Source organism: Schistocerca americana, chromosome 1, assembly GCF_021461395.2.
Source record: "Schistocerca americana isolate TAMUIC-IGC-003095 chromosome 1, iqSchAmer2.1, whole genome shotgun sequence".
Classification (NCBI taxonomy): domain Eukaryota; kingdom Metazoa; phylum Arthropoda; class Insecta; order Orthoptera; family Acrididae; genus Schistocerca; species Schistocerca americana.
Genome location: NC_060119.1, coordinates 273,523,406 through 273,541,132, shown reverse-complemented (window position 1 = coordinate 273,541,132; position 17,727 = coordinate 273,523,406). Strand labels below are relative to the sequence as shown.

General features: G+C 39.3%; 1 protein-coding gene across 1 annotated transcript in view; it reads right to left on the bottom strand.

The window, feature by feature from the left end:
• LOC124621966 (potassium channel subfamily T member 2) overlaps window positions 1-17,727 on the bottom strand; it is a 700,004-nt gene that overhangs the window by 136,667 nt on the left and 545,610 nt on the right. Inside the window, exon 16 of the mRNA XM_047147499.1 lies at window positions 16,646-16,751. Within this exon, the coding sequence (XP_047003455.1) occupies window positions 16,646-16,751 (106 nt within the window). The remainder of the gene's footprint in view (window positions 1-16,645; window positions 16,752-17,727) is intronic.

Genomic DNA, 17,727 nt, shown 5'->3' with positions numbered 1-17,727 from the left:
AATGCTTGAGTCAGCTGAAGAGGAACCGAAATAAACCTGAAACTACCACATGTCTCTGTTGTGATCTAATTAAAATGTTTGAAATCAACTGAAAAATTTTACACATGCAAGACTAAAATGCTGAAAATAACTATTTAAACTACAACTTTTCAATATAACATGTTTTTAAAATGGACTAAAAAGTGTTGAATAATCTCTCCTAGCCCCATATAGATTTCTAATACCATACAGGAAGTCGTGAAAATTTGTGCCTGTGGATTTTTAACAGCTATGACTATACTTGTAAAATTGAAACTGGAAACATGGGTTGCAAGAAACAGATAATAGTTAGGCGTGTAGAGAGTAACAGTCACTGAGAAAAATCACAGAACAGTGCATATCATTTGTAGTGCAATAAAGCTGTTAGTGACATAGCTGAACTGTTCATGTATCAATTGCCTATTGCATGCATAGTCCGCCCCGGTAGCTGAGTGGTCAGCGTGACAGACTGTCAATCCTAAGGGCCCGGGTTCGATTCCCGGCTGGGTCGGAGATTTTCTCCGCTCAGGGACTGGGTGTTGTGTTGTCCTAATCATCATCATTTCATCCCCATCAACGCGCAGGTCGCCGAAGTGGCGTCAAATCGAAAGACCTTCACCAGGTGAACGGTCTACCCGACGGGAGGCCCTAGCCACACGACATTTCCATTATTTATTGCATGCATCCCATATTTTTCATTTTAAATTTTACAAGTATTGTCATACATACAAAAAATTCACAACCACAAATTTTCATGACTATCTGTATGGCATTAGGAATCTGTATGGGGCTACAAGAAATTATTTAATATGTTTTAGTTCATTTTAAATATGGATTATATTAAAAGTCTTTTGGTTAAATAATTATTTCTAATTTATTGGAGCTCTCTCTCTCTCTTCCTGCTGCCAAATGTTGAGCTGACATGAACATAAACCACATAAAACAATTTTTTTTATTGTGACTTGATCAGTTACATTTTATGCGCATACTGCCACTTGTGGGAAGTATTTTTTCGTGAAAAACATTTGTCATCATTGTTAATTTCCTCTGAATTTCTTTGCTTAACATGGTTTCACAGTACGAATCATCCTTGCAGATACTGTTTATTGCACAGAATTTATCTTGAGCAGCACATCTTACTCATACAATTTCTCCCATTCATGTATATCACTCTGATTCATACATACATATATTTATGTAATAGTTAATGCTTCTTTGTTTCTCATCAGGCTTTTGGTACATCTGAATCACAATCAGTATTATTTGTTCCCTTTAAGTGGTACAAATGAATAAAACACATCTATAAATTTCAAACTTTTCAGCTTCTTACAGCAACTGAAGTACAATAATCTTGACGATGCAATCCAAGGCTATCTCTAACGGTAGTCTTGTGTGTCTTGAAATGTGTCTGTGTAATAGTGTTAATATGTTTTCTGTGCTGTAAGTATTTGTGTATCATGTAAATGAGGCTGAAAGTGTTAACCAGCTCAGCATTTGCTTAGACGAGTGTGGAGAAAACACATGAAAAACCACTCTCAGGATAGCAGGCAAAAGTGATTTGAAGTGCCAGGGAATAAAACCAAGATGACTCTCACCTTCCCAAGCCTGGCACACAGCGCACAGACACATTTTTAAAATAATATTGTGGAACTGCTCAGTTAAATTACATTATAACATCTTGTACCCATGTTTAAATGAGCTGTGAGAGTACTGTGTTACTAGAAGCACAATCTATTTTAGCTGATTAGCTTAGGGGAAAGTTATAATTTAGCAATGTGGGGTTTCCCCAGACTGGTCCTAGTTTTGAGGGCATCCAGAAGCTCGAGAAGCACAATGGAGGGATTTTTATACAACTGTTCCAGCAAACCCAGATCTTTTTTAAATGAGGACCGGCCTGTAGATAGCTTTGTTGTTTTAGTCTCTTAAAAGCCCAGGGGTAAGCACAGTTAGATGCTCTCCTACACACATAAAGGATGTTACAAATTGTTATTCAGAAGTTTGATCTCATATATTTCAGAAATGGGAACACAAAGAAATGTGAGGTCTGCAGCATAATTTTCACATAGTCCTAAAACTGTTTTTTTTTTCTTATTTGCCCATGCCACTTAATGACTAGGCACCCACAGCAGATGACAATGTGTGGAATGGTTGATACAGACCAGATCTGAAACAAAGGACCCTTTGGGTGGGACCTGCAGGAACTGTGAGCTCGCATCAGAGCAGGAACAACACATGTTAATGAGTACATGCTAGGCTGGACATGGTACTGAAATATTGCTTAGATATCCTGTGTGCTACATATGATGCACAGATTTAAGGTAAAGTAATTCATGTCACCTATTTGTTCAGGATTTAACAATTATTATAAAACACTTCATCCCAAATTAGACATTTATTTCACCTCTATCAGTATGATGGTACTGTAAGGGTATTTTCCCAGATAAGTAATGTATGGAGCAATGAAAAACATAGTTTATTGTAGAAAATACAAAAGCAAAGATAGTGACCAGACTGAATTATGACACTGCAGCTGAATGTTTTCATATGCTGTTGAAGAATACAGACACATTGAAGAAATCTTACAGTGAAAAAAGCTTACAGTGCTGATAAAGCCTATGCATCTGGTTCTACTCCTGCATCTTAGAAGGTACTAGTAAAACATAAATTAATTTACTTTTTGTACCAAATTAAAGTGGTAGATTACATTTATTGCATTTAATTAAGACTTTTTTTTGCAATATCCACATTTTGGTCTAGAAAATATGGTCACCTTAACACAGTGAACACTGTTAAGTGACTACTGGAACTTAGTAGATGTGTGTAAACATCATGCTACAATATGTACGTTTCTACCATTCCTCATTTGTGAAATATGCGTGATCAAAATTGTACACATCATTTTTGGAACACCCTGTATTTTCCATACTTCCTTGAGACAATGAGAAGCCACCAGCAATTTGCAATCACATGCACCATGATGTTGCCCCACCCAGCAGACAATTGAATATTTTAAATGTCATTTGCTTTCTACTCACAGAGCTGTATTAATTTTGACTTAATTTACGTTCATATGCCTTACTGTTACTGAGCACAACTGTTCAACATGGACATCTCTGCAATGTGCATTCACAAACATGTAATTTATATCTGCTGATTGGTAAGAGATGTGCACCTGCTGGTGTTATCAACACTGAAACGCAAGTGTGGAAACACTCCCCCTCTCACGACCCCACTTCTGGCAATACTTCATGTCCATTGGCCATTTTATATTCTACAGACTGTTTGTGTGCCTGGGAAAATAATCTGATTTGACCCAGATGTCCAGGGTTTTCAAAGTTTTTGTCTGGGGTCGCCAATTCAAGTGATGGCAGGCCTACCCCAGCGATATGTGAGCTTAATTAGTTACGCATTAATGGCACCTGAAACAACTTAATCCACAATATAAGAATCAGTTTTAAACAATGACAAGAAAATTACTGCATTCAGTACATACTTAAATGAACATGTATAATGCTTATTTTAACTTTGGCACTCCCTCTGAGATATGTCTTCACTTAGCCCTGGTGGGTAGGGCTACCCTCCGACAGTATAATGGAGCACTGATTTAGTTCAACTAAGTACTGCACACTGGTTTCACTCAGAAGAATAAATGGATAGATCAGTCAATCAAAACACAAACACTAAAGAGTGCATTCAGATGAAAGAATGAATACATGGTTCAATCAACAGAAAACTTCTGACTGTTTTCGCTTGAAAAGAAAGAAAAATAATTCAGTCAATACACAGTGCTACCCCGGTGTTGAATGTTTCCACTTGGCTGCTACCACAGACAGCTTTCACTCGAAAAAAATAAATGAATAATAATCCAATCAACGCATAAAACTACAACCAACTGATTTGACTGTTTTCATTTTTTTGCTCCACAGACTGGTTTCATTCAAAAGAATAAATGAGTAGTCCGACCAACTCAATGATTGTCTTCATTTGGTTGCTCCCACATACTGGTTTCATTTAAAAGAATGAATGAGTAGTACAACTGGCGGAATCGGTTGTTTTCAGTCAGTTACTCCCAAAGACTAGTTTCAGTCAAAAGAATGAATGGGTAATTCAACCAATACATAAAACTACAACTGAATGAGTTTTGCACCAACCGAATGAATCGATTGTTTTCATTCGGTTGTTCCCATCACTATATGTGCTGGCAAAGGGTTTCACCTTCTCTCTTCTGTCATTATCATCCAACAAACATTACACTATACTCTACACACACACACACACACACACACACACACACACACACACACACACACACACACACACTACATATATCTACTATCAATATTGTAATGAGGCATGTTATAAATAAATAAAAATGCATGTTAAAATAATAATGTGAAACGTGCTGAAGTATCATCAAACAGGAACGTTTGCAAATGAAAGCATATACTACATATAATCTGTGTAGTATGTTTCACAACAGCTTATGACAAGCAGTTTTGGCTACATAGCCCTCATGTTTGAACTGATTAATAACTGAGAATTCATGCCACAAAGCACAAAATCACATTTATATTTTGAGACCACACCTTATTGTTTGCAAATATCATCATACTTAAGTAGTTTGAATATTTTTAAATGTGTGTTCAGAGAAGATCCTGCAATGGCTACGCATTTTCGAAGAAACATAAAATGAGTTGGAAATGTAATGTAAACAGCTTCAGGGGAAATCCTTAAGTTGTCTAAAATTCTTTCCCCTTCCATTAGCAGAGATATAATAGTTAATATTTTTTAATGCATCTGAAACAACAATTTGTTTACTCATTACTTTAAAATATTTTAAAGTGTTATCACGTGCATCTGAAATTTTAGAATTCCTAAGCACGGCTTGACTATTAAATCTATTAATTTAGAAATATGATCCTTTCAGGTGTAGCATTACATCATGTTGTACATTATGAATGAGTAGTCCTTCAGATATTTAAAAAATCTACAACATAACATCACTAATATTTAACAATACAACACAAAATTTAATACTGTATTAACATAACACTTACTGTGGATAGATAGTTATGTTTACTAAATAAATTATTAGCTTGTCATTCATGAACTATTCTTTTGAGTAGTAACAGCAACAGAGTAGCACACTTCAGCTTCTTGTTCAGTGTGCCTACCTCTTTATACAGAACATTCTTTCTTGGTTAAAATAGCTGTGGTGTGCTACTTTCTCAATTTTCATCTTATAATCCTGGGTAATATTTGCAATGCAAATGTGAAGTTGTGATGGAGGAAAATTTTCACATAATTAAACTTGTGAGTTTATTTAACAGCGGAAGTTTAAACGACATGTAGACTGTGTAAATGAGTAAGACCACAGTTTATATCTTAAAAATGTGATTTTTTATATATTTTCTGGAATGTAATGCAGCAGTCAACAGCCAGGTGGAGGTGTACTGCTCATTATGCTGTTGAATATCCAACGACTGCTGTTGGTCATCAAGCAAACAGAGTCATCAGAAGAATCAAGGAGGGGGACATATACATTTAAAACTGTGTTCTCATCTGCTTGAATTCCAATAAACTAGGACCAGCATGACACTCAGTTGAAACACAACTGATTTCCAGTTAGCTGAGACAACAGCAAAAAATAAGTTAATGTTAAAGGGCCACTCATTATTACCATTTCTCTGTCAAACTGCAATATATAATTTTAAACTGTATTTACAGTTCTCCTGCAACTCTGCCTTTGATGGCTTTTAACCTAAAACATTGCATCATATACACAAAGGAAACAACTAGAACTGGGTTTATGTACTTTGGTTGCTATGAATATATGCACCTACATATAAATCTATAACATACCATCACTAATATTTAACAATACAACACAAAATTTTAATACTGTATTAACATAACACTTACTGTGGATAGATAGTTATGTTTACTAAATGTTATGTTAACTAAATAAATTATTAGCTTGTCATTCATGAACTCTTCTTTTGAGTAGTAACAGCAACAGGGTAGCTACATCTATATCTATACTCCGCAGACCACTGTGAGGTGCATGGCAGAGGGTATATCCCATTGTACCCGTCATTAGGGTTTCTTCCCATTACACTCACATATGGAGTGCCGGAACAATGTCTGTTTGAATGCCATAGTGCATGCAGTAATTATTCTAATCTTATCCTCATGATCCCTATGTGAGCAATACATACGAGATTGTAGTATTTTCCTAGAGTCATAATTTAAAGCCAGTTCTTGAAACTTTGTTAATAGTCTTTCTTGGGATAGTTTATGTCTATCATCAAGAGCCTTCCAGTTGAGTTACTTCAGTATCTTTGTGACACTATCACATGGATTAAACAAAACTGAGACCATTCGTGCTACCCTTCTCCATATATGTTTAATATCCCCTGTCAGTCCTAGCTGGTGTGGGTTCCACACACTTGGGCACTGTTCTAGGATGGGCTGCATGAGTGATTTGTGAGCAATCTCTTTTTTGCAGTTCCCCAGTATTCTACCAATAAGTCCACCACCTGCTCTGCCCATGACTGGACCTAAACAATCATTCTGTTTCATATCCCTTCGAAGTGTTACATCCACAGATTTGTATGCGCTGGACGATTCCAAAAGTGACTAACTGATATTGTAATCATGGCTATTACATTTTTTCATTTTGTGAAGTGCAAAATTTTACATTTGTGAATATTTAGAGAAAGTTGCCAATCACTGCACCATGTTGAAATCTTATCAAGATCTGACTGAATATTTATGTAGCTTCTCTCAGATAGTACTTCATTATAGATAACTGCATCATCCCCAAAAAGCCTGATTTTACTATTTATATTGTCTGCAAGGTCATTAATACACAATATGAACAGCAAGGTCCTAACATACTTCCCTGGGGCACACCTGAATTTACTTCTACACCTGATGATGATTCCCCATCCAACATAACATACCACGTCATCTCTATCAAAATCCCCTCAATCCAGTCACAAACTTCACTTGGTACCCCATATTGATCACACTTTTGACAGTAAGTTTCAGAATGGTACTGACTCAAATGTTTTTCGGAAATCAATAAATACTTCATCTACCTGCTGCCTTGATCCAAAGCCTTCAGCACATTATGTGAGGAAACGTGGGAGTTTCATTTCACATGATTGATGTTTTTGGATTCCATGCTGGTTGGCACTGAGAAGGTCATTCTGCTCAGAATATCTCATTATCTTCGAGCTCAGAAAATGTTCTAATGTTCTTGATGTAATCAGCATTAAGGATACTGGATAGTAGTTTTGTGGATCACTTCTACTACCCTGCTTGTAGATGGTTGTGACCTGTGTCTTCTTCCACAGACTGGGCACTGTGTTTTGTTAGAAGCACCAATGATAGATTATTGTTAGCTGCAAATTCAGGGATTCCATCAGGGAATGAAGACTTTCATGACCAGATGGCATAACTGCTGGTAAACGTTTCAGGGTGTGAGGTAGTGGTCCAAGAAACTGTTCTGCTCCTGACGTTTTGTCCAGGACGACACTGGATATCCTCAGATGAGCTTCTCTGCTAAGTCTTGCCGACTGACTCAGTAAGACGCAGCAGAGGAGTGCCTCTGAGGATGCCCAGCACAGTCCTGGACGAAACATCAGGAACAGAAGAGTTTCTTGGACCACGACTTCACATCCTGAAAGGTTTACCATCAGCTATTCCATCAGGGCCTGGAGCTTTGCTCAATTTTAACGATTTCAGCTGTTTCCCAACACCACTGACACTGATACTGAATTCATTCATCTTTTCAGTGGTAGGAGGTTTAAACTGGGGCAGCTCTCCTGGGAATTTCCTTCGTAAAAGAATGTTTGAAAATGGAATTAATCATTTTAGCTTTTGCTTTGCTACCATCAGTTTCAGTTCCTGTCTCACGTGCTAGTGACAGGGCACTTACTTTGGTGCCATCAACAGCCTTTGCATATGACCAGAATTTCTTTGGATTTTGTGAAATAGCAAAAACATTCTACTGTGGTAGTCATCAAAGGTATCAAGCATTGCTCTCCTGACAGCCAAATGCACTTCAGTCAGCATCTCTCTATCTATAGCCATACACTTTGTTTTACGCCTATTATGCAGTAGTCTCTGTTTCTTTAGAAGTTACTTTACATTGACTGAATACCATGGAGGTTCCCTCCCATTATGAACTGTTCTACTGGGTACTTATGTATCCAGTGCAGAGTCAACTGTTCTTGTAAACTTGAGCCACAGTTCCTCCGCATGCTCCTGTCCTGTGCTGAAAGTTTCAAGTTCCTCACTGCGCTATGACACTATCGATTTTTTATCTAGTTTAGTGAACATATAAATCTTTCTCTTTGTTTTAGCTGTCCTTTGTACTTTGGTAAGCATTGCTGTGGATGTCTTAAAGAGGTTTGATCTATTTGTTGTCATTACATCCAGTATATTTCCATCAAGAGTGGGGTTACTAACTATCTGTTCTAGATAGATGTCAGAGGTGTTTTGCAATATTTCACAGGATGCCTTTCAACCAGAATGCAGATTGGTACTGCAAACTAAACCTCATTTACAGTGTTCACATGTAAATTTTGCCATATGCACTGTGACTGAATGAGAGCTGACACATCAGTGAGATGTGTGTGAATTCTCCTCTCTACGCAATACCTTAATGGGACTTACCACATTGTTCAAAAACTATTGTGATTTTTACACTAGTATGAGGAGTGTCCCCATTGGTGTTTTTCAGGAAGTTCAAATTATTACTTGCACTGCAGCAATTATAACAGTATCTTTTTTTATTTTCATCTGTCAAGAACTCGAATCACAGAACACTGACTACCACACATGGCTTAAAACTGACAGTTACCTGGAACTTATTATCAAATGATATCTTCTTGGTCTTCCTAATGTCTTTGATTTGGCATTCAAATTTAATCTACTAAACTACAGCTGATACTGTTGGGTTATAGAAGACTTTTGTCTACGAATAAAGCTGTAGAGATAACAATTACCAACACCTATGCTAGGAAACTTGGCCCATCTTTTAAATCTGTTGCCTATCTTGACATGTTTGTTCTTTGTTCAAATATATGACTTGTTACTGTTAGTAGTTGCTGTAAGCTATAGCTTACAATTGGTGTAATTGATTTTACTCTTATATGAAATCAATATGAAATTTTAATATCAAATATTACATTTTACAGTCATGCAGCAGTTTTCATAATTACAGCCTGTTCTAGCTTTCTAGATTTTTCTTTCCTGCATCTTTCTATTTGGAAACCTTTCAGCAGCCCCACAAATCTGTATTTTAACAACATTTAATTTGTTTAAAATCAAATAATGGAAAATCCAGGGTGGAAAGTAACAATATTACGAAAAGGAAAGTTGCTACTCACCACATAGCGGAGATGCTGAATCGCAGATAGGCACAACAGAAAGACTCTCGCAATTAAAGCTTTCAGCCGTTAGTTGCTTGAGACTGCAGTTGTGTGTGTGTGTGATCTATTGTTGATGAAGGCCTTAATGGCCAAAAGCTTTAATTGCGAGAGTATTTTTGTTATGCCTATCTGCGACTCCAGCATTTTCGCTACATGGTGTGTAGCAACTTTCCTTTTCATAATATTGTTTAATTTGTCTAAGTAATTCATCCAAGAAACATGACATTTATGGCATTTTGAAATGATGGTGAATTCAATGAGGTTAGGCTAGGTTTAGCACAAAACTATAAAACACCCATGGCAGTTTCTGTATGAGACCTCAATAATTCTTGAGCAACTTAATAAACTGTCATGCTATTGGCACTGAAAATAAAATGTGCTGAAACCTGAAAAATATTCAGAAATATTGTAGCAACAAGAAAGAGTACTAAAGGAAAAAAGAAAGAAAACATGTCCTCCCTATTGTTGCTCTCCATGATACTCTATCCTGTGCAAGCCTCTTCATCTCCGAATAACTACTGCAACCTACATCTTTCTGAATCTGCTTAGTGTATCCATCTTTTGGTCTCCCTCTATGATTTTTAACCCCCCCCCTTCCCCCCCCCCCCCCCCTTCCCTCCAATACTAAATTGGTGATCACTTGATGTCTCAGAATGTGTCCTATCAACTGATCCCTTCCTTGGGTTAAGTTGAGACACAAATTTCTTGTCTCCCCAGTTCCTTATTATTTATGTGATTGACCCATCTAATCTTCAGCATTCTTCCGTAGCACCACATTTGGAAAGCTTCTATTCTCTTTTCATCTAAACTGTTTACGGTCCATGTTTCACTTCCATACATGGCTACACTCCAGACAAACAACCATCTATATTCAATATTAACAAATGTCTATTCTTCACAAATGCTTTTCTTGCCATTGCCAGCCTACATTTTATTTCCTCTCTACTTTGACAATCATTGGTTATTTTGCTGCCCAAATTGCAAAACTCAGCTACTACTTTAAGTGTTTCATTTCCTAATCTAATTTCCTTATCATCAGCTGATTTAATTCGACTACATTACATACCCTTGTTTTGCTATTATTGGTATTTATCTTCTGGCCTCCTTTCAAGACACTGTCCATTCCGTTCAACTACTCTACCAATTCCTTTGCTGTCTCTGACAGAATTACAATGTCATTGGCAACCCTGAAGGTTTCTATTTCTTCTCCGTGGATTTTAATTCCCACCCCCAAGTTTTTTTTTGGTTTTCTTTATTGCTTGCTCAGTATACATTTTGAATAACACCAGGGATACACTACAACACTGTCTCACTCCCTTTTCAACCACAGCCTCCCTTTCAGTCCCTTGACTCTTGTAACTGCTGTCTGGTTTCTGTACAAGTTGTAAATTGCCCTTTTGCACCCTGTATTTTACCCATGCTACACTTAGAATTTCAAAGAGAGTATTTCAATCAACACTGTCAAATGATTTCTCTAAATTGACAAATGCTATAAATGGAAGTTTGCCTTCTCTTAATCTACCTTGTAAGATAAGTCGTAGGGTCAGTATTACTTTGTGTTTTCTACAGTTCTCTGGAACCCAAACTGGTCTTCACTGAGGTCTGCTTCTAACAGTTTTTCCATTCTTCTGTACATGTGAGTATTTTGCAATCATTACTGATTAAACTGATAGTTCGGAAATTGTGGCACTGGAATTATTAGATTCATCTTGAAGGCTGAGGTATTTAGTCTGTCTCATATACCTTGCACAACAAATGGAAGAGTTGTGTCACGGCTGGCTCCCAGCAGCTCTAGTGGCTATCAGCAGCTCTCATGGAATGTTGTCTATTCCCAGGGCCTTGTTTTGACTTATGTCTTTCAGTGCTTTCTCAAATTCTTCATGCAGTATTATATCTCCCTTCTCATCTTAATCTACATCCTCTTCCATTTCTGCAATATTGCCCTCAAGTACATCTCCCTTGTATAGACTCTCTGCATACACCTTCCACCTTTCAGCTTTTCTTTCTTTGCTTACGACTGGTTTACTATCTCAGCTCTTGATATTTATATAGCTGCTTTTCTTTTCCCTAAATCCTCTAACTGCCTTCACTATTTCATCTCTTAAAGCTACCCATTCGTCTACTACTGTATTCCTTTCCCCTGTTCTAGTCATCCTTTGTATAATGCTCCCTCTGAAGCTCACAACAACCTCTGGTTCTTTGAACTTATCCAGGTCCCCATCCCCATAATTTCCTACATTTTTGTAATTTCTTAATTTTTAATCTACAGTTCATAAGCAATAAATTGTGGTCAGAGTACACATCTGCCTATGGAAATGCCTTACAATTTAAAATCTGGTTCCTAAATATCTGTCTAATCATTATATAATCAATATGAAACCTTCTGGTGTCTCCAGGCCTCTTCCACATATAGAACCTTATTTTATGATTCTTAAAACAAGTGTTAGTGATGATTAAATTATGCTCTGTGGAAAATTTCTATCAGGCAGCTTCCTTTTTCATTTCTTTCCCTCAGTCCACATTCAGCTACTATTTTTTCTTCTCTTCCTTTACTGACTATTGAATTCCAGTCCCCCATCACGATTAAATTTTCACCCCCTTCAGCTATCTGAATAGTTTCTTTTACCTCATCATACCTTTCTTTGATCTCTTCATAATCTATGGAGCTACTTGGCATGTACCAGGTGTAGAAGTATGAAACTGGAATTTTGTTGCAATAATTACATGTCTGTTGTTTGAAACCAATAAACAATATTTTATTCAAAATAATCTCCATTGCTATTTATACATTTCTCCCACCCCTCCAGCAGGCTATGAATGCCATGCCAAAAAAACTTTTTCTTTTGAGGCGAAACAGTCAGCGAGCCATTTTCATACACGTTGAAGTGTTGTTTAGCAAGAACATGTCCCAGTGATGCAAATAGATGACAATCGGGTGGTGCCAAGTCTGGAGAATAAGCTGCATGCCCTAATATTTCCCAACTGAATGCCTCGATCATTTCCCTGACCAATTTTGCTGTGTATGATGGGTCATTAGCATGGAGTAATATGACTTTGTGTTGCGTTTTTCCATATTCTGGTCGTTTTGCATGTAATGCTCAATTTAAATCAATCATTTGCTGTCAGTAGCAATCAATGTTAATAGTTTCACCAGGTTTTAGCAGCTCGTAATAGATGACACTCTTCTGATCCCACCAAACACAGAGTTCGGCCTGAGCCACCAAGGTGTGCGCATCGCTGCCTCTGCGCGCTACACTTTCTTGGCCGAGGAGAGCTCCAGATGAAGTTCTGTGCTGTGGGTGCCGCGAAAAGCAAACTGCCATGTGTTGTTTTCACATTGCCAACAAACTGTTGTGTTCTGCGCCCCACAGCATGGGAAAGAAGAATGCGCAGAAGAAACCTGCTGCCACGAGGGGGCCTTCGGTTGTGTGACTAACTGAGTCTGCCGACCAAGCAAGCAGCCTGTTCCCCCTTCGACGTTTAAGTGCAAAGGCGGGTGGATGGCACTGTTCGACTTAATGATGAATTGCACCAAGAACAAGGTGGTCTATGAGTCTGTCAACACAGATTCGCTGATCTGCGTTCTGGCAGTGAACCTGGCCGACTAAGGGCTATCAGAATCACTGTGGCCACCCACACAGTCGCCAAGCTGCCGGCATGTTAGAAGGTGCCTTCAGATGGAAGGAAGATGACCAAGGCACTCCTAAAGGGGTTGCCTTGGTGCTGTGAAAAAGCAGCGGTCCGGGAAGGGCTGCTGTGAGCCAGGTTCGGTAATGCAACCACAAGGTTGCACAACCGGACGAACAAGAAGAGGCCGCTGCTCTATGCTGTGACTGTGCAAACAGCTGATGGCGAGGGCAACATCTCCGGCTTGCGGAGGCTGCTGGGCTTTCCAGTTACAACGGAGGCTCTCCCGACGACCACGGACCCCCAGCCCAATGCTTCAAGTGCCAGGGTGAGGGCCATGTTGTAAAGTACTGCCGCAATGCGGCGCAGTGCGTCAAGCGCTCCAGTAAGCACAACAACCACATCTGCGACTGTGGCAGAGAAGCTCTACCGACTTGTGCCTGGTGTGGCGAGGCAGCTGTGGCCACAGTGATGCAGCAGAAGATACATCGACATAGGTAACGACAAGGGGTGTAGACCAGCCTGGCTAAGCTGAGGGACAGCGCAGAGGCAGCTCCCCCCACCAAGAGTGGGGATGACTGCCCGGAGGCGGATGATCGGGACGCAGCCCACACCCCTGAGAAGAGAAATGGCGTCGACATCAGCACCACCGTGGAGGAAGCCAGAGCAGCCCTCAAAGCCATCATGGCAACAGAGGAGGCTGCCTTCGCAGCCGCCATGGCTGCAGAGAAGGAAGAGGCCTTGAGGCGGCTGTGTGCAGTCCTTGCCCAAGGCCTCCGAGCAGCAGAAGGGGTTTTAACTCCTGTGAGTGCTCCTGCAAACTCGCAGAAGAGCGTTTGGATGCCTGCCCCACATGCTGCCCCAGTAGCGCCGCAGGGGAAGGATGCCAAGAAGACAACCGCCGTCCCAACGGTACCGGCACCGATGCCAAGCACCATGGGGACAGCCCCCACAAGGGATTGAGAAGTCAAAAGGGCAGCCTACATCACGCATGTGCAAGATAATGGCCAGCAGCTCTCCGATGATACTGCGGCGCCATACGCCGAGCAAGCAGAGCTGCTCGAACAGTAGCTACAGCAGAACTGCGTCACGCAGTAGCAAGGGACACTGACCAACAGCGAGCTGCTGCCATTCAGCACCAGCCTGATGAAGCTATGCCAAGTCACTGATAACACAGCACAGCAGAGGGCATAAGGCAATGCACTGCGTTGCCACACCGGACCCCTTTTATTATAATGACCATGGCACTGACACAGTATCTTCTTGCACAGTATCCACTATTAACATAGCCTACCCTTGCATGAACTGTCGCAGTCAGCAAGACATCCGCTACTGCTCTTACTACCCAACCTAACTATTGCAGAGGTTTTTTTCCCTTGGAGCTTGCCTTGGCACTTTTTTCCCTCTGCCCTTCAAACCGCTACCCTTCGTTTGACTTTTGACCCAATATATCTTCAGATGGGCGTGTATAAATGGTTAACCTTAACCAGATGTACGCAAACATCGCAATACTCACATCCTGTGATACCTCACTTTAGTGAAAACTAACCCTTATGCAGAGATGGCAGAAGACCTTTTGAGTTGGCCATCATGTCGGTGTGGGCGTGGAGGGGCTCTACCCTTAAAAACAACCAAACACAGAGCATTGTCTTGTTTCCAAAGCAATTGGATCTTTCAGTGGATGTTGATGGTTTTCCTGGATTCACCCATGATTTATAACACGTGGGATTCTCAAAATATACCCATTTTTCATTACCTGTACTATTCGACGGAGAAACGAATTTCTTTTGAATCTGGAGAGCAGCATTTCACAAGTGGTCTTTCAATTTGCTTGCTGTCTTTCATTCAGTTCATGTAGAACCCATTTTCCCACTTTTTGCACCTTTCCCATAGCTTTCTGAATCACATTCAATTGTTCTGTGAGTTCCTGTTGAGTTTGAATATAAGCTTTACCGAAAAAGGCCTGCAATTTGTTGTCTTCAATCGTTTTTGGTGGTTTCCCACCCTTGTCATTCCTCACATCAAAATCACCATTTTTGAATTTTTTGAACCACTTGAAACACTGTGTTTTCTTAAGAGCGTGTTTGCCAAAAGTTTCGACATGCATTTGATGCAATTCTGGAGCAGTTTTCTTCAAATGATAACAGATAACCAATGCTGTCTGCAAATTGTAGTCTGTAGGCACAAAACTCGAAGTGTTTACGGGTTTGAAAGATATACCAGTGTATGGAACTTGGGTTACTCTACGTTGACATTCATCATCAGCCACTACAGGAAGCAGATGGCACTGCAGATGTGGCCTCACAGGCCCTACAATTACGGCTAGCAACATTTATAGGGAAATTCTGGTTTCATACTTCTACACCTGGTAAACTTGTACTACTGTGGTAGGTATGGGCTTTGTGTCTATCTTCGCTACGCCAATGCATTCACACGATGCTGTTCATAGTAGCTTACCTGCATTCTGAATTTCCTAATTCATTATTAAACCCATTCCTGCATTACCCCTACTTGACTTTGTAGTTATAGCCCTGTATTCACCTGACCAGAAATCCTGTTCCTCCTGCTACCAAACTTCAGTAATTCTCACTATATTTAACTTCAACCTATCCAATCCCTTTTTTAAATTTTCTAACCTACCCACCAGATTAAGTGATCTAATATGCCAGGCTCTGATCCACAGAAAGCCAATTTTGTTTTTCCTGATGACGAAATCCTCCTGAGTACTTCCAGCCTGCAGATCCAAGTGGGAGATTATTTTACCTCTGGAATATTTTACCCAAGAGAATGCCATCATCATTTAATCATACAGCAGGGATGCATGTCCTCTGGGACAATTATGGCTGTAGTTTCCCCTTGCTTTGACCATTTTGGTCGATGTTACAAGGCCAGATCAGTCAATCATCCAAATTGTTGCCCCTGTAACTACTGAAGAGGTTGCTGCTCCTCTTCAGGAACCATACATTTGTCTGGCCTCTCAACAGACACCCCTCCATTGTGGTTGTACCCGCAGTATGGCTATCATTATTGCTGAGGCATGCAAGCCACCCCAATGATGGTAAGATCCATGGTTCATGGTATATGAAATGAAATGAAGGTATACTAAATGAAATGATCGAATGGCATTATTGCCCAGGTGACCCTGTGTGAGTCTGTTTGGCTGCCTGGTACAAGTTGTACATAACAACTCACAACAGAAGAAGCACAATAATACAAATGAAAGAGATTGGTACCAAAATATCCACTGACTGGGCTGGGAACACATATGAAGTTATTAGTTGAAAAGGAATAACTTTTCTTGGAACTGAGTAGAAATAATGTTCATTAATGAAGAAGCAGCATATTAACCACACAAACATCTGTTTAACACAATGTATTCATAACAGTAAAAAACAAAATTAGCTCTTTTGGTATATTCTTTTCAGCCATCTTTCTCTATGGGCAGTAATTGAAATGATATAGCACTTCATCAAGTGGTGTCGTGAAATTAATAATTATATTTAAAATATTTTCTTCATTTATATTTCTTGGATTGATTTACAGTAATAATATTTTACCTTAGCAAGCTGGAGACAACAGAGAGGCTTCTTTTCCTTCAGGAGGTAGCACAGTGTTGGACTTACTCCTATGTAAGGAGACACAGGTGGAAAGCCTTTCACAATGCTGGAATGAAATGACATGAATATTTTAACTGTGAGGCACAAAACCACATGAATGATTTTAAGCAGATGTTACTAGTTAATTTGAATTTGACATTTGAGGTATGAGAGCTAACTCAATCTCAATAGTGGCAATGCAAACAAAAAATGGGTAAACAACAGTCCCATCAAACTTTTCTACAATGCTTACCAACATATAAAAATAAGGAATATGCCTAACTTGAATGGACCTCTTAAACTTTATATAAGAAAGCACAGTGTAACTGGGACCATGGGGTCTTCCCACAATGAATACATGGATATTTAATCCTTATACTGTAGACAGAACTGAATTGTTTTGTCTGTGTAAAACAACCCACTGAAACTCATTCACAAGCATTTGTCATACATAGTTAGGCTGTAATGTTTGCAATTGTTCTCCACTGTAACAACCCGGAGAATTGATTGATTCTCACAACCCAGTAGGTATATATTTTTATTGATTGTTTATCTCATACAAGATGTTAAAACAAAGTGTTACATATTTTTAAAGGTGGTAGTGTGGACCAAAACAAGATGAAAATGTCGAGTAAACATAGGCTCTAAAATGCATATCTTAAGAGGTATGAGCACTTCTTCATCTTAAGCACTGTATGAGACATCTCTTCTACTGTAAGCTCTTTGCTATTACAAATGTTCTGCAGAATGCAGCAAACAAATGAAGACAAAGACACTTTCTCTTGTTATCCATGGATATAGCTTGCAGTAAACATCTATCAGTGTTGCTGCTGTAAAAAGAATTCAGTATTCCGTGTAAGTGCAGTGCATAAGTTAGTTCTAATGGAACCAGTTTGTGTTATGATAGGTTTATGCCCAACGTATCAGTTGGGGAGGTTTAGTACACTGGCCAGCTAATTCCCCTGTCTTAATCCACTGGTTCTTCAGTTGTGGGGCTACTTGAAATCTTTGGTATATGCAAGCTATACTAACATTGCAGGAAA